Genomic DNA, 18,314 nt, shown 5'->3' on the forward strand with positions numbered 1-18,314 from the left:
TTGCTTTTTTCTGTTTTTCTGTTTTTTTGTTTTTGTTTTTTATAGGTTTCAGAGAAATTATGTTGAATCCAATAAGCCTTCCCGGACATTCCAAGCCTCTTAACCATGGCATCTATGTTGAGGATGTCAATGTTTATTTCAGCAAAGGACGTCATGGCTTTTAAAAACTCCTTTTAAGCCTCCCTGTTTTGATGTCACCTTGGTAGGCTGGGCCCTCTGAGAGGTTGGAAGCTCTAGGCATTGTTCTGTTTGGATCCGGGGATGCTAAGTAGAAACTACACGAGCCGCCGGTGCCCCTGCATCCTTTATCACCACCAAGACGGGTGTTTGCCCCCATCCACCACTGGCAGGGTTGCCCTTTCCCTCCAATCATCACTGTGCTCCTTTTTTTTCTGGCCTCCAAGGCAGCTCCTGCCATCATCTTAAGAGCCAATAAAGAGAATTAAAAACCTGTGCACCAGGAACCATCTCTTAAATACACTAGCCATTCTCTTGCTTTCCACAAACAACCCAACCACCACGAGAAAGCCTGATGAAGTCCAGCCGTGCTCCGGCCTCACTTTCCCCGCTTGGAAGCGTGGGGTCTCCCTGGCTCTCCCTAGGATACCAGGCCATCCTCTTAGTGACCTCGTCGCCCTGCAGCCTCCCGTGGGGAAGAACATCTAAGCAGAGGTGGAGACGGCGCGGTGAGAGGAGAGGGAGCCAGGCCCAAGTATTGGCACCAGATTAGGTCTCAGAGGAAAGAATGGAAACCAATCATTTTCTACATATATATATATATATATATATATATATATATATTTTTTTTTTTTTTTTTTGGTGGAGAAAACCATACCTTTTTTTTGGACACACTTTCCCCCTACTTCCTCTTCTCTCTGGAACGGCTCACAGTGAGTGGTATTAGAAAACTCCTTGGAGAAGAGGATTTCTCCAGGGCTCCTTCTTGGCCTCTAGATCTGCAGTTCCGACAAGCTTTGGCTGCAGGAGGTCTTGCCTGTGAATTGGGCATCCTGCTAGGACCACAAGGGACCAAGGGAATCAGGGACCAAGGCCCTTCCTGCTGTTCCATGATCCCGGTATTGGCTCTCTTCCCCCACTTTTACTTATTCTTGACTCTGAGAACTTTTGGCACCCAATGGAATCACCATTTCAAGGCCAAGATGAACTGAAGGGGAAGAGAAGTAAAAATTGGCCTCCTCCAGCCCCTCTCATGGCTCCAATGGAAGTGTCATCCTGTTCTCTGGTCAATATATGTGTTTACTTTGCTTGCTTTGACTCATGCCTTACTCCATGGCCACCCTCTCCCAAAGAGGGAGGTTTGTTTCCCCCATTTTCAATTTGATCCACTGGGGAGAAGGAAAGGGATGCTTTTCCCCCTGCTTCAATAGGAAAGGTACAGTTGTAGGGCCTGAACCTCTCCCAGATTTGCTGCCATGTTGGACTTCGGGCTTGGCCTAGTTTCCACCACCCCCCCACCCATGGTGCCTCCGTTGTAGGGGGTCAGCACAGGCTGCCCCCTTGAGGGTGGAGCATGGAAGAGGGGGCCAACCATGGGGAGATCGTAGGACAAAATGGTGGTGGTTTTAACCCACTAAGTTTTGGAGTGATGATGCACAGTAATACATAACAGATTCTCTGCCTTGGGAAATTTCCCTGGGGGTTAGGATTCCCACTTAGGGTTTTAGGTCCTGAGTCCCGTGGATGGTGGTTCTTCACGTCGGGTTCCCAGCCTGATTCTGCAGACACCTCCATGGGCTTTAAAAATGCACAGCTTTCCAAGTTCTTGCCCAGTATCTGGGGTGGCCTCCCGGGCGCCTGAATGTTCAGAGTATCACACGGGGATTCAGCTTCTCTCCAGGGCCTAGAAGTGTGTTTATTTAGCCCCTCCCAGCTCCCCGCCATCCTGCTCCCCATTGCTTCATGTCTGGCTATTCCCCATTGTGTCCTGCCAACCCTTTGGGCCAGGGCCCCCTCCTGAGTGTGGCTTTAAGGAGTAAGCTTGAGGATGATGTTTTTTAATTATTGTAAATCATTACCTCATTTCCAGCCTCCCAGGCTCCATCCATCCCAGCATCTTTTATTCTGCCATTTTCTTCACCTTGTGCTATGACCATGGGGCGTTGTGTTTCCGCAGAGACATATAGGAGTGTTCAGTGTATAGTTTCTTAATAAACACTTTATTTTCTAATGAAATGACTGGATCAGACCTCTTATTTGGCAATTTTGCAAAGAATATTAAAGATACATAGACATTTCAGGCTACCCCGGTTTTTAATTCCCCCCAATTTTACTATTACTCTTTTAAAGAAGTTTCTTAGCCAAGTCCTGTTTGCAAAGGATTTTACAATCTGTTCCATTGGTTGCTTTCACTGAGACCCCTCCAGATACAGGCTGAGTCCATACAGTGAAGGGTTTCCTCATCTTACTGAGAAAGAATTAGAGGCACAGAGAGTTGAATGGTTCAGTCAGGGTCACACAAGCACAAGAGACAGAAGCCAGGTTCAAACCTGACTCTTTCAGATACAACTCAGGTTACTGAGACCCTTGTCTCCTCGGTGGCTGGGGACTCGTCTATTGTCCGGACAGCCAAGGCTTATGGAGATCCTTTCTTCAGAGCTGATGTGTAAGGGGGTCTGGGAGTGGGGTTGAGGGATCCTTTATCTTTGGTGCACCAGTAAGCCAGTGTAATTTTTCCCTTGGTTGCAGTGGCTTTACATCTCCCTTATGGATCTTGGGGAAGTGACTTTGCCCAGAGGAAGATGGGGTTCTGGGCTTGTAGGCCAACATGCCAATCATCCAGAGACCACTCCCTGCCCCCCCACAGACACATACACACTAAGGTAGGCCAAACTCTCATGTCAGGTCTCATGTGGGCTACCAGAAAAGGAGAGGCAGAAGAGTCCTGGGGTCCTACTGAGGCTAAAATGCTTAGATGAGCTGGCTGTATCTGTCTGCCCTTGGTTCCTGGGCCCTGACCCAGCTAGAAGGGTCAAAATGCCTTCTGTAACTTACGATATCTTCCTTTTAGGAGGAAGGGACTTTGTATGTAGGAGATTTGGAACAAGAGAGGAGGTCAGGGGCTGGGAGGATTTTGACCCTTCCCTTGGTCTCAGTAGGCTTTTTGGGGGCTTCTTACTTAGGAAGTAAAGATGAGGCATGCGGAAATAAGGTGGGTGAGCTCAAGGTGGAAGTCCAACAGGGATTGATTCGGCTAGGTTGGTGCTTTTTCTACTTACTCTTACTCAATCTCTTATTTAAGTCTAGCTTGGTTTGAGCCCTCACCTCACCTCATCCCCAATGGAAGCTCCTTTTCTATAGAGTGGCCTGGGTAGGGGGTTGCCCAGCTCCACATTCTCCTGTTCTCAAGGGTTCCAGGATTGGACCAGGGATGCCCCAAGCGTTGAGACTGTCTTTGGGACCTTCAGGCTGCATGGATTCTAGGGAGAATTTCATTATTAATAAGTAGAGATATTTAAGTTTTGTTTTATCAGGATGCGTAGAGCCTGCCAATGCTTGGGAGAAAAGATGATGAATAGAAACGGCCCCTGGGAAGATGGGAAAGAAAAGCGCCCATCCTCAGGAGGAAGGCTCAGCCACATGGAGGGAGAGCTGTCCTGGTGCAGCAGGAGGAAGAGGAAAAGATGAGGGTTTAGAGGTTTGGGGCGGGCAAGAGAGTGAGAGAGTTCTTGTCTGGTGGCTTCTATTTTGCCTATCAAGTGTAAGGCAAGGCCTTGTGCTGCAAGTGAGAACATCTAAGAGCGTTGAGAAGGTCTAAAGCAGCAGAAGAGACCATGGCAGATGGCAGGGAAGCATGAAAAAGTTGCCGGGAGGAATGAGGACTGGCTGAGACTGGGGAGCTGTGTTGAGTGTCTAGGACTCTGTTCCCTATGCTCTCCTGCTGGGCTTTGAAGTCCCATGGCATCTACCCCAACGTTAGAGACTCTGGGGCAGTCAGAGCTGGCACAGGGGAGGTGTGGAGAGAGGAACTCAGCCCACCAAGGATGCTGGGTTGGACTGGCTTCAGGCAGGGAGGCTCAGGGGACCAACAAGACCTGTAGCTCTGTGTTTGGAATCTCACCCACAGGATTTCACAGTGGCTTTCTCGGACTTGAGCTTACATTTTGGTCCTAGGGGATTTCATGGCAAAGCTTCAGTCCATGAAACCAGTGTGCTTGCCATGTGCTGTCTGGATCTTCATTCTGGAAGGAGTGATTGAGGGGCCCTGGTTCTGAACCCTGTTCCCTGAAGCTCAGAGGGTGGGGAACTCACTGTACCCTTAAGAAGCTGTAGGACAGTGGTCAACTCAGTTGTAGGGCCTTCCAGGGACATGCTCTGGAGAGGACCTGAGTCTTTCACTAGGGTTGTGTGGCCAGATCCCGGAACTGGTTGCCAAGCTCCAAAGAATGGGCTTTCCTGGGGAGCATTAGTAACGATCATTATGTCGAACTTATGAAGCACCTATTCAGAGCCAGGCACATTTGACCCATGAGGACGCTGAAGCTCAGAAAGGGTTAGTAATCACTAGGCCAGGTTTTCACAGCTGTGAGTGGCAGAGCCAGGACTGACACGGGGTCTCTTTGACCTCCTGGTGCTCGTGGCTGTTCAGCTGCCCCATAGAGCAGCCCCATCTTCTGCTCCTGGAAAGCTGCAGTCCTGGGATCTCCACAGTCATAGCCTCCCCCTGGCTCTCTAGATGAAGTCCTTCAGGGGTCTTTGGGGCTAGATGCTATCCCTAACTTCCTCCTGGAAACACCCGAACACAGTGATTTTGAAAAGAACGTCTGCCACGCTCCTTCTTCACGCATTCTAGCATTTAATGACCCTTGATGCCTGAAAATGTAGTTGTTCTTACATCTAAGATGAATCATCTGGTTTTCAGTTGGTGAGATCCCCAAACAGATAAGGGTGGCATCTTTGCTGTCAAGAAGGACTTGTTGGCTGAGACACATCTGATCCTCAAGTCGGTAGGTGAGGCTGCCCAGGTCTGGGCAAGCGGGAGCGGCTTCAGGCAGGAAGGTAGTGGAAGGAAGATCCTTGCCTGCCTTGTGCACCCCCATCTGAACTTTGTTCACCCTTCCTCAAAGACCTCCTGGTGTGTGGAAGCTCAGCCATGTGCTTCTCACCCAGGGAAAGAGCAGATGCCAAGCATCTTCAATTTGGACGCCAAGAAGCTGGGCTCTGGGCTACCCTGTCGCTCCCTTCTGACGTGGGAATTCTTTTGTGTAGCCAAGCTCCCAGGCACCACGTGCTCCCCTCCCCAGCCGCAGGTGTGACCTCAGCCTAGCACTGGGCCGTGACGCTTCCCCTGGCTCTGCACAGCTCCTGCAGGTCAAGGCCAGGCCTGAGCAGAGGCTCAAGCGTCTCAGATACGGGAGCTAGACGCCAGGGAGGGTTTGATGCTGTGGAGACAGCACGGGGAGCCAGCAGATCAATGCAGGGTGACTTCATTGTGTGTAGCTTCCTGGACTGCGCCACGTGCGGATTAGGCAGAGGGCCTTTGTTCCTTCAGTGTTTACCGACTCGGAGCTCCGGCTAGACTCACAGGTGGCCTCCAGAGTGACTCTGAAATGGAGAGCAAGATGAGGGTAGCAGTGAGGGACAGACGGGGAGGCGTGAAGGTGAAGGGATGCTGGCTGCTCTGAGGCTCCTTTGGGAAGGACAGAGGGAAAACTCTTCAGTGTGACAGCGGAGGAGGCGACGGGGCAGCGAGGAGGGTGGGAGCTTCAGGGGAACCTGGTCTGCATCCAAATTGTCCAGGAGGCCTGAAGCTCTACTCCCCTGCACCCCTAGCTTTGCCCCACCCCTGACATCCCCACTGTGCTGCTGGGGAGCGGCCGAAGCGGCCAGTGGCCTCAGTTGCCTTGGATAGCTCTGGTTCTGCATTTTGCCTTTAGAAATCCCGTACCACCCCCACCCCCACACACCGCCCTACTCACCTCTCAAGAAAATCTCAGCCAAGATCTAATCATATATCCCAGAGCTAAATAAGCCTCCTTCCACTCTCCTTGAACCCAAAGTGAGTTGAAGATCTCTTGCTGGCAAGGGATCAGGTTTCTCGTCTGCTTTTGCACATGGTTTGGAAATTTAATCAGGATTCCGAGGGTAGGATTTTAATCCCAATTCCTCCTTCGATAAAGTGACCCCAGTTTGCCCCTGGGACTTAAGCTCTGCTTGCTCGGGGAGGAGATTGGGTGGGTGATGAGGCCTAAGAGCTCGCTGCCTTTTCGTCTCTTTCCATCAGGACCCTGTCCCCTCCTGGGTGTGTACCTGAGAGCAGTAGCTCTTCCTTCCCCACCCCCTTTGCCTTCCAGCTGGAGGTGGATGCATTGCTCAGATATTCTGCAGGTTTGGGGGTGGGGCATTGTGAGAACTGGGGAGAGTGAGGGAGATATTGGGGTTATCCTTTGACTACAGCCTGTTCGGCTCCCGTGCAAGAAAGAAACCAGAAAGGCAGGAGGATCTCTGAGAAGCACCGATCCTAGAGGGACACAGAGGATGCTGATGACTCAGATTCTGTGCCAAAGGCAAGGCCAGGTCCATGCAGGTCCAGTTTGGGAAGGAATGTGGAACTACTTGGGTAGAGGAGAAAGGCAGGATTTCCAAGTTCCCAGGGAAGATCCGAGCTGTAGAGAAACCCTGGTGAGAGCTTTGTTGAGACTTTCAAGCCTGGAAAACAGGGGATGCATGAGCTTCCTACTCAGACCAGAGGCAGCCCTGGGCATCTCAGGATCACGTGTCTTCCCACGACCCTCTGCAAATAGGAGCCGCTTAAGGCCGCTTTGATGTCCATGAACCTGACTTTGATTTGGCTGACAGTGTGTGGGGGGGGGCATGTGGCATAAGGCAGGAAGAATGGAGCTTGGCTTTTCTGAGAGGGAAAGAGCAATTCTCCCTTCACACCCTGTCTAAGAGCAATGGCAGGCGCTGTCTGAGAGTTTGGAAGGTGGATCAGAGTGGCCTACATGGCTATGGAGAAGGTTTGAAGACCAAGGGTCGAGGCTGCTCAAAGGTATGAGTTCCAGGGTTGTGTCCGACTTGTGGCTCCATCCAAGTTTGAGGAACAGAGTGTCATGTCAGTTCGGAAAAACCCCACCAAGCCTGACTTGGGTGAGTAATGGCGGAGGCCTTGGTGGCTGACAGTGACACCCAGCTTGTCTGTGGAGCTCTCTTTCCTCCTCCCCGTTTCTACCTCCCATGTGCTGTTACCATGGCAGCAAAATGAAGCCTGGTTCGGCCTTTGGGGACCTCAGTGGAGCAACCGGCCTATTTCCCTTCAAAAGACAAGGGACAAGGCTTCCCTCTCTTGTCCCTACGTTTATTCTGCAGTGAGAAGGGCAAGGACCTAACCCCTGTAAAGTGACTTCACTGCTGTCAACTATGGCCTGGTGATGCTCTGAAATGCCACCTACTTTTTTACTCTGAAGCACACACCAGCTTTGGTCTGTTTTGGTCCTCGTGATAATGTTTTAAAATTGCAATGCAATGTCCATTACATTGCAACGTTTGCAACAGCCTTTGGCCAAAGTCATGTGATCCTGACTCCCAGATGGACTTCTCAGGGGAAGAGAAGGTGTGGGGCTGGGGGGAAGGGGTCCTGGGTGCTCTTGGAGGAATGACATCTGTCTACAGTCTGTGCCACCGTTCTTAGTAGCTGGACAGGCCTAGGGAGATATTTACTACACACAGCCAGGTTCTCGAGGGTGTTGGGAGCAGGGAGACACAGAACATCCTTGATTTGGAGCTGAGAGGGTTTAGATTCCATAACACAGGAGACCCCTGGACATACAGACGCTGTCTCACTGCCAACCCTTCTCAGCACTGGCCAGACAAACTGTCTCCAAGATCTGCCCTCCTGCTGCCACAGTCAAGAAGGACAAGTCCTAAAGTCTGTGTCCCATGGGCCAACCAATGGAGACACCTCTCCCAGGGCCCTCCTACAAGCAATCTTAGGGAGAAGGAAAATTCCGGAAGGCAGGCTAGATGCTAAGTCCAGCCCACGTATTATGTATACACCAACGTGTCAGCCTTCTCTTACTGTTAATTCTGAGAAAAAGACTCACGTGACAGAGAACCTGAGAGGAAATCTCAAAGCAATTTTTGTCATGAGCGTTAGGTCTCTGAAAACTCACGCTGGCTGAGAGGGCACAGCCAGGATCTCTCTTGTCGCTCCCATCTTAGAGCCACAGCTCTGGACCAAAGCCTTCTGCTTCAGAGGGAGCCAGATGCAGAGCGACCAGTGAGAACTTGACTCTGGTGGGGAGGGTGGGTAGGAGAGGCACCATGAATAAAGAATATATTCTGAGAATGTCCTTCCTGCGAGAACTGAAATTCTGAGTTCATGTGTGAATGACTCATGGAATCGTTCAATCTTTATGGCTGTCAACTTGACATTTCCCGGTATTATAACAGGCAATTGCTGCGTAGTACCTTTGATACCAAATGGACAATCTGGTCATTAAAAAGACCAGAATGACACCACTGCACATTTCTAGGATGGTATCTTTGGCCATCTTAGTAATTTTGTGGGTCAGCCACTTGACCAACTACTGCCCTACATGGATTGATCAGTTTTCTGGGAAAGCTTCAGTTTCCACAATGGGGTCCTGTCTTCATTTGAATGCCCAACTTGTTATTAAATAAATCATGCTGTAAGGATCAAGTGCTCTCCTTTTCCTTGGCCGTGGAAATGTTTCCCTCTAGTTTCATAAGATGCTAAGAGCCCATCAAATAACGTTGGAGAGCATTGTATGGTATAGCCAACCTCTCGTAGGTTTACCATGCATGTTAGGATACTAAAGGCTCTGAGAAGTCCTCCTTTAAATAACCCTTTTTATCCTACCTCTTTCCCAATCTAATTGAACATAAAACACTCTTCACTCTAAATAGACTCATGCATACACTCTAGGTAACACTGGGTCAGGGTGTGGGCAGAAGCTTTTTGAAGAAGAACCAAGCAAGATGGGTTAGTCAACCACTGACCTCTTACATCAAGATGAACCACCACACACAAAAAAAAATAGAGAAAAATAAAAGGTGAACCACAATATCCCGACACCTTTGCCCAGCTTTAGGCTCGGTCCCCCAGTTTGGCCCTCGGCTTTGTATGGAGGAAGAAATGATTCTGGCAGCTGGTGGGTAGGTGCTCTTGTGAAGTGCAGGAACCCTTCACTGCGATGCCTCGGAAGAAAATGGTAAGTCGTTTCACGTAAGAGCTTAAGACTTCAGCCCTAAACCTGGTCACCCTCCCAGGGGGATGGAGGTGACATCATCTAGCAGTAGTGCACGGCAGTGAAGAGCTGGCATCAGTCTCAGCACTACTGCCAGCAAAATGACTTGGGTAAGTTACCTTTCCTTGTTCCATATTTGTCTCTGAGCTTGCTGTCCCTCAGATAAAAGATCCTACCCAGACAGATGTCCCAAATACCATGTCCCCACCCCGGACAGGTGTCCCAAATACCATGTCCCCATGTCCTCACTGTTGTCTCCTAGTGGGGACATCTGGTTCTGAGGTCTGTCTCTCTGTGCTGAGTGTCTTAGTGTATCACGTGGGAAGGGTGACCTCTGGCCCCTCCTGGAGTGCTGGGGAGGGAGGAAGAGGGAGAGGATGGCTGCCCTTCTGGGTGAGGGTTGGTGGATTTCTCCCGAAGAGGAATGAAGCAGATGCTTGGAGGTTAATAGACCCTCGCTGTCACAGTCGGACAGGGCCAAGCGGGAGTTCTTGGCAAGATTTTCCAACTTTGATCTCAAGAAGGCAGCTCTGCCTAACAAATAGTCTGAAATGTCAAAGAATAAATGTTAAAGCTTGAGGGGTCGTTCTCCTGGGAGTTGCCTGGGCTGGCTAGGGAGGGAGAGGAGGAGGGAGAGAAGGACACAGCAGAATCCTTCACATAAAGATTCCGACTTGGTTTTGTGATATTTAAGAAAAAAGAAAACTCTGAATTATTTATAGTGCAGAAGATGGAAGCTGGATGTAGAAAAGTGGCTGGGCTTGAGATGGTAGTTCACGATCCAACTGCCCCAGCTTTGAAATGGTAAAACTTTTCTTGTTGGTGACACGCTCTTGACCTCTCCTTATCTGTTATTATGATTACTATTATTGTTCTTTTAATTAAGAAAATGTATGGCTTTTGCTTCTGTGAGTCGGGGAGAGGCAGTTTCTAGAAATGACCCCATCAGCTTCCAGCTTGTGCCTCTTCAAACAAGGATCTGGGGACCCCCGCTCCAGTATGGGTGGGTAGCATCTTGGGTAGCAGTTGGTGGCCTGGCCATCAGTTGGCCGTGTTGATCTGGGAAGGTGGATTTCATGTGTCAGTTGTTCCATCTAAAAAATGGAGCCAATTGTCATATGCCTCTTCTAGGTATACTGGGCGTATGAATGACGCCATGTGGTCAAAACACCTAGGCACTTGGGTGAGGGTGGCAAGAAAATAGCATCTCTGTTACATGAAGGGGGAAAAGGAATTAAAGAAATTTAAAAAGGGAAACTCAGATGTGATGGAAGGATTGCTGTTAAACCTAGAGGGAATGGGGTCTTTCATCTGTTTAGTTTCCTCAGTGATGTTGTTTAGATATTAATAAAAATACTTCTGTTTGATAATGCATCCTGATTCTATAGCATGGGTAACTGAAAGCCACTTATAATCTCAAAACTGCAGTCAAATTTAAAATTGCAAGTGTAATTGACACCCTCAGGGATGCCAACAAATAGAGCCAATCTTTGGACAGGTTGCGGGTGTTTGAGTTGAGGCTGGTCCAGGTGCAAATCAGATCATCGGTAAACCTCCAGACAAGCAATGTTGTGTTTAAGATGTATTGCTTTTACTGAAAATATTAATACTTTTGCTTTTTTTCTAGACTTGTTTTTTTTCCACTTCGAAGAACCTAGAGAACATTTTGCAGTTAAAATGTCACAGTGACACTCCTGTTATAAAACTCTGAAAGTGTACTTATTTTTATATTCGGTAACTTACTCTACCTCACAGAAAGGTCTTCCAAATATTTTTTTCCCCACTCCCTACTTTCAATGCTGTAGAAGTATGACTAGCATTCTTGCTCTAGGACAGTGGTTCTCAAACTTTCTGGGCTTGGAACCCCTTTACACTCAAAAATTAGAAAGACCTTGAAGAGTTTTTGTTTATGTAGGTTATATTCATCCACAATTACTGTAATTTAAATTAAAACTGAGAAACATTGGAAAACACAAGTGCACGTGCACACACACACACACACACACACATTTTATTTAGCCGTCAGAGCAATGATGCCATCACATGTCAGGAAGTCACTGGAAAAACTCCTAGTATACCTGTGAGAGAATGAGAGTGAACAAAAGAACAGACCATCTTAGTATTCCTAGGAAAATAGTTTTGACACGTGGATCTCCCGAGAAGGTCTCAGGGCCACCAGGGCTATTTGGACCACATTTTGAGACCTGCCACTCTAGGGAAAACTGAGGCATGAGCAGATTCGGAAATCAAGTCTAGGTCCTCTTGGTACCAGTGAATGGTACCAGTTTATGCACTTTGCTCCAAATGTCGGACTCCATCAGAACTTCATTTCTTAATGCAAACATTCACCACTGCCCCTAAAGTGCCAACCCAAACCCAACTGGATATAACCATGTATGCTCGGTTGCTAGGAATGTGGGAACCGTACAAGAAAGAATTCATCTATTATAAAGAAAACTGGGAGGTTGGGTGCGTGCTTGCTCTGGAGAAGGAACGTGGGCTTGATGCAGCAGTAAATATTATCGGCCGATTGAAGAGACTCAGCATGAACAGGGTTTGCAAAATCCCAATGTTGAGGACAGGGAGAATGAATGTCAGGGGGATGAAGAGCTTTTGCAGTCAGCACCTTGCAGGTCAGAAGTCTCATCACGTGCATCATAGCCCTCATTGTGCATCGCATTTGGATTTGTCTAAGGAACATGTAGGGCTTAGCAGTGTTCTACCAGGTCCCTTAGGAGTGTCTATTTAAGTTTAGAGACCCTGGTCCCTCCCTCATTCACCTAACCTGGGCAGCTTTGGTGGAGAAAGATTGGACCATGAAATGCATAAGGTCTTAAGGAGCCTCGTCGGGTCAACTCGATACATGCGTCAGACAGAGGGAGTTGTCCCGTCCTTGGGGTCCTGGGCGCACGACACCGTGTTTATGTTTCCTAGCGTTTTTACCTGTATAACCCAGATTTATCATTTATATCTGGGGGATCAAGAACGGCTCTCAGCTTGTTCTGAGGAGTCCTTTGTCCCCAGTATTTCACAATCCTCACCAGGAAAATAAGGTCTTTCAAGAATGCCTCTGAGGTCATGAGTTGATGTTGGTTCATTGATTCATCCTTCAAACAGTTATTGGGCATCTACTCTATACCATGAGTGGCATCTACTCTGCCACCAGGTGAAGCAGTTGTATTTCCTGCCCTCTAGAGCTTCACAGTCTACTGCATTGGTTCTTATTGGGGGAAGGGGTGACTTGTCTCCCAGGGAGTTTGATTATCACAAATAAGGGTATAGCCCCCATAACTGACAGCCCCCATAACAATGAATTACCTGGCCCAAAATGTCAGTAGTGCCAAGGTCAAGAAATCCAGTCTAGTGGGAATACAGATCGGTATCCCTTATCTTGGGCAAGAGGGTTTTCATACTTTTCAGGGCCCTCCTTCAGCTGCCAGGAGTCCGAGGGCCATGGCGTCCCTATCCCCTGTCCTACACCCCTTCTAGATAAAGTTGCAGTTGCCTAAACCAGAATTCCTTACCAAAATGGTCCTTAGCCCACTTCCAGGGCACTTGCAGGCCTGTCCGTCGGTCTTTTCTCCTAAGGGTGGGCTGCACTGCAGCTGTGTGCCCTGTAAAGCCCAAGAGTTGGCCAAGGGGCTGCTGTTTGGGGGCAGAGGGGAGTGTGAGTGAGGGATGAGTTGTGGCTCAGGCTGGGGCGCCTTGTGCTTCTTTGGCTGTGCAGTGGAAAAGGGGAGCAAGCCGGGGGCCAGCTCTCTGGCACCGCATGGCCCAACTCCCAACTCCAAGGAGCCTGAGATGTCTAAATTTGTACCTGGTTCTTCAGGTCATTCTGAAAATATATTCAATAGAGTAGGAAGATAGGATGTACCTTATTTAAGAGCGTGTTAGCTTGATTAATGACTTCCGAATTTTTGAACATGTGAGATGTGAGCTTCTAATTATTCTATTGTCCCAGGTCCTACAAATGTAAGGGACAGGCCTGGTGCAGACAAATGAGTAATTATGAAGCAATATGATGAAATTGTGAATGAGGTAAACATAGAGGAAGGACACTTAGTTCTTAAATGTAGTTCTGGAAAATACTGAATCATGACATCTGTTTGCAGCTGTATAAATAGAAATGGCAGTTCAGGGAACCCACAATCAGGATGATCAGTTCAGACTTTCAATGTTCCATCATTTAGAAAGATGTCTGCCTCTTTGAGTCTGGGAAGCCTGATCCCATTGCCACATAGATAAATACTATGGTCCATTGGCAGCCTCGGGCTGTTCAAGTCAGGCGTTCTTTGTGCTGGACCATCTCCACCCTGAGGTGGTGCTCATATAGTGTCATGCCCTTGTCAGGTTGCCATGGAGACTGATCTTGAGGTCTCCAAAATTGATTTGTATTTATTGGGGATCTACTGTTTTCCGGATGCTGTGACCAGCATTAAACAGAGAGAGAGAGAGAGAGAGAGAGAGAGAGATAGGATGCACTCTCCCCTCCCCTATGTGGGGACTATTGGGAGGGTATCTTTCCGCAACAGAGAGGTAAAGACCTTGGAGAAATTGCATGGGTATGATGGTGTTTTTCTTCTAATAGCATTGTGGTTTGTTTCTGATTACAAAAGTAATTTATATTCACAGTAGACAATTTGTTGAAATACAGAAAAGCACACAAACACATAAATTATCCACAGTCCCATCACCCAGAGACAACACCGCTAACATTTTTGCTTTCTGCCTTTCAAATCTTTTTTATGTTCTTATTTAATTATTAAACAGAATCAAATCATTCTATGTGCACGTGCACACACACAACCATTGCTTTGCTACTTCCTTTTTTATAAGATTGTTTCATGTGCCATTTAACTAACCTTTTGCAATATTAAAAGACTTTTTATAGATAATCTATTCACATGGTTCAAACACATACACACACACACACACACACACACACACACACAAAACTTGTGCATGAATGTTCATAGCAGCATTTTTTCAAAATAGCCAAAAAGTAGAAACAACCCAAATGTGTATCAACTGATGATAAACAAAATATGGGATACACAAACAATGGAATACTACTCAACAGTAAACAGGAATGGAGTACTGGTGTATGCTACATGAATGAACATCAAAAACAACATACTAAGTAGTGAAAGAAGCAGGACACGAAAGATCCTGTTTTGCACGATGCCACTTCTATGAAATGTCCCGAAGAGGCAAATCTGTGTAGACAAGAAGTAGATTAGTGGTTGCCTAGGTTTGGGGTTGGGAATGGGGATTACCTGTAAATGGACCCAAGAGATCTTATTGGGGTGATGAAAATGTACTAAAACTGGATTATGGTGATGGTTGTGCCACTGGTAGATTTACTAAAAATCATTGAATTGTACATTAAAATGGGTGAGATTTATGGTAGGTAAATAATACCTCAATAAAGTTTTTTATTTATATGTAAATATATATGTAAAATAAAGTTTATATGTATGATATATATAATAAATATATGTAATATGTTGATGTAAAATAAAGATTTTATATACAAACTTTACTGAGGTATTGTTCACCTCAGTTATTATATACATGTTACATATATACATGAATTCTTCCTACACCTGTCCCTCATCTGCAGGTTCATTGTACCACCACCACCATCACCACACAGGTAACCACTGTTATTGTGTGTCCTTATGAATTATATCTAAACAAATTATATCTAAACAAATATTAATATACACTCTTGTTTCCCCTCCATTTTGCACATGTAAAACTATATCACACATATTATCCTGTGCTTTATAGTATTCCCCCTGCAAGCTTTTCGGAACTCTGAGAGAAATTGCTCATTGTTTTTTTTTTTTAGAGATACATGCTATTCCATTGCCTTGGTGTATCCAAATTCATTTAATTTCTTTATAATATTTTGCTCTTACAAATAACTTCAATGGATTGATCAAAAATATAATGAACCTAAATAAATGTGGTTGAACCTAAATACAACATTAATACAGGGCCAAATAATCCCCACATGCTATTTGGTATACCTATTTTGTACCTATAACCCATATGAGGTTATACCAACGTGTACCCTCAGTAATATATGAGAATGAGGTTCTCCACAGCCTCAATGAACACAGAGTTGCAGCATGATTTTTAATGGCTGGATAAGGTTCCACTGTGTGGATATACCATCTTTATTTTACTGTTTGGAAACTTGGCTTATTTTGTTTTATTTTTCTATTCTTATGAATAACAGCAGGCATTTCCACACTTTTGGTAGCTAAGCTGAATGAGGGGGATGGCTGAGCGGCAGCGCCCACCAGAGGCGCTGTGTGTCCCTGGATCCATGCCTTGTGGCCCACTGCAGACACCCCTGGGTATTTAGGGACTCCCCAAGAATCCCCAAGTAGCCAGTGGGCTCTCCTTAAGACAGCCGTCCTCTTGTAACAGAGAGCTAACTTAGGGAAGCCATCTCCTTCTAGAACACGATGTCTTCAGAGCCCAGGATACAAAGTTGGTGAGTGTAGGGGTCCTTACCTTTGCCCAGGTGACTTCAAAGCGCTGCCAGTATTCCCATAATGTTGTTCTCCAAAGGGCTCTTCTGGCCAGAGTCTTGCCACATTTTAGGTTTGGGGATTCTGAGCTGCACAGTTGAAATGTTAATGGGATTCTGAGTGAAGCCTCTAATCTCATATGTCATTCAGATGGCTGACCAAGCGTGGCAGCTTGACTTTCTCAAGGTCAGGGTGAGGGTTGGGAGGCAGTCCCCATGTACCCTGACCTCCTGCCCTGGCCTTTAAGCAGGTGGCCACCTGGGAACATACTGAGTGGGGCACAGCAGTAGAGGTTGAAGCTGGCTGCAAGAAAGACCACAGACAATTCAGAGCGAGACATTTCCAGCCAAAAAAGAGGGGCCCAAACTGGAGAGAAGTCAACCAGCTGGAGCGGATTCAAGGAAATAGCAACAGGAAAGATGAAGAGGTGGAGAGACTGATCATGAGATTATCTAAATCTGCAGCTCTGGAGGCCAAGCGACAGCCATGTTTTCTCTGTGGTAGCTCTCAGTGGTGACAGCAAAGAGCATGCTGGGATTCCAGTGAGTTCCCTTCTCTTTTCCTAAAAGGGCCCTTAGTGTCCTTCTGAGGTGGGCGTGGGACAGAGGCTGACCAAGAGGAGAAACTGACCCTCCCCTCTTCTGAGTTCCTGGGCTCTTATCTGCTGGAGAGGAGGTCCTGGGGAAAGGAGAGGTACATGGACAGCACAGCAGATGGTCCAGAAAGAACCCAAACATATGGGGGCACAGACAAGCATAAGGGGCTGATATTAAGGATTGAGATCGGGTGGTAACAGGGAAGGGAAAGGAAAACTGGGCCTGGGAGGAGCACTGAAATGGAGACCAGTGAGTGCAATTAGGTTTGTGTCACTACCTACAGCCCAGGCAAGCTGTTCGTGGGTCATCTGTTAGAGGCGGCTGCCAAGATGCCATGTGTATTCCAGGATCCCTGGGTGCTAGCCCTTCGTATCTGCCAGGCTGAGGGAGGGACCATGGATGCCAGCCCTGGAAGCCCACTCAGGCATGTGTGGCCCACCATATGAGGCTCTCTGGCATTCTTCTGGAAGCCAGGCTAGCTGGGAATCAAGGAAGTACAGCATGGGAAGGACCTCTGAGAGACCGTCTTTCTCCCTCCCTGCAATGGGATTGCAAAGAAGCAGTTGTAGGTGATTGGAGCAGCCACTGATGCCCAGGCCATAGGGGGCCTGGTGCCCTCACTGACATACTAGTGTCCATTTCTTGCTTATTTCGTCCAGTCATGCCCTCGGCAGGACCTACCCCAGCCCAGGAAGCGGAGAGCACAGTGCGCACCCAGGAATCCGCCCTGCCACTGCAGCCACCTCAGGTCTGGCTTGCTTCCTGCCTGCCTAATTCCCCCCTCCCCTTCCCCAAGCCCTGCTGCAGCTGGTGCGCTGATCTGCAGAACTGCTAATGCCACCGTGCTCAGCACTGTGTGTGCTTGATAAATAGCTGTTCATTTTCAAAAGTTGTTAACTAAGGCATTAACTAAATGCTCCTTTCCTTTGAAAGATCTCCCAGGAAGGAGTATTTCCAGTTTCCCTGGAAGTTCACCCATATGACTCACTGAGGATTTTTCTGCCTCAGTGACACACATTCTCTTGATGATATTCCAGGATTGAATGGGTATCTAAACTTAATTCAAAGCACAGGGCTATGCATCAGGGTTGCAAAGAGAATTCAGCTCTGGTCACCGAAATGGTCATGCACAGTGAAGTAATACACAATATTATGATAAGTCTCTGTGTGTTCTCTGCTTCCTGGAATTCCAGAATCCCGATCATATCTATGTCTGAATAGATACGTGAGTGCCCCTAGTCATGGGCAAGATAGCTGTTGATGAGAGAGCTTAGGTGAGCTTTGGTCAGACCCTGAAGGACTTGGGATTCATCTGTGTTGAATGAGGACTAAGAAAAAGCTGTTGGATTTGGGTATCAGGAGATCACCATGACTTTGTGACAGGTCAGGGAGTGAAATGGTAAAAGGAAGAGTTTAAAGGCTTGAGAAACAAATAGGGAGCTGAAGCTTGGTAGCCTGCACGAGTAGGTAAACTCCCTATCAATGAATCTGGTGATGAAGTGGGGCATGGGAGAAATTTCCAGGACAAGTAGGGTCAAGGAATGCTTTTTATTAGGAATGGGGAAACCTTATTCTGTAGGTGAGAAGTCAGTGGGAAGGAGAGATTTATGATATCGAGCAGAGGTAAATACTAGATGGGACAATATCTGAAAAGTAGATGGATAAAACTGAAGACGAAAGCTTGGGTGGAGAGGTTATCCTTGGGAAAAAAAAGAACTATCAATTTATCTAAGACAAGGGAAAAATAAAAGTGAGATAAGTAGAATTGAAGAGAGGGAATCGAGGGAATTTCTTTTTGTTTCATTAGCAAAGTATTGAACAAAGTCAATGAGAATGAGCCAGTTTACACTGGGAAAGTTTTTTCTATGGTTCCCCTGGAAGGAGGTCCTGGGTCAGTCTTGTTTGGGAAGGAGACCCAGATCTTGATGAACTTACATTCATAAAGG

General features: G+C 47.2%; 1 protein-coding gene across 9 annotated transcripts in view; it reads left to right on the plus strand.

Moving 5' to 3' along the window:
• NTRK3 (neurotrophic receptor tyrosine kinase 3) overlaps positions 1–18,314 on the plus strand; it is a gene marked incomplete at its 5' end in the record, with an annotated part of 581,909 nt that overhangs the window by 486,356 nt on the left and 77,239 nt on the right. For 2 of the 9 annotated variants that reach the window (XM_079911031.1, XM_079911030.1), the window contains one exon: positions 46–2,139. The exons of the other annotated variants lie outside the window; for them this stretch is intronic. In XM_079911031.1, the coding sequence (XP_079767157.1) occupies positions 46–164 (119 nt within the window). In that variant the 3' untranslated portion in view covers positions 165–2,139. Of the gene's footprint in view, positions 1–45; positions 2,140–18,314 lie in introns of those variants that run through there. 9 annotated transcript variants of the gene reach the window in all.

Source organism: Stenella coeruleoalba (genome assembly GCF_951394435.1).
Source record: "Stenella coeruleoalba genome assembly, chromosome: 2".
NCBI lineage: Eukaryota > Metazoa > Chordata > Mammalia > Artiodactyla > Delphinidae > Stenella > Stenella coeruleoalba.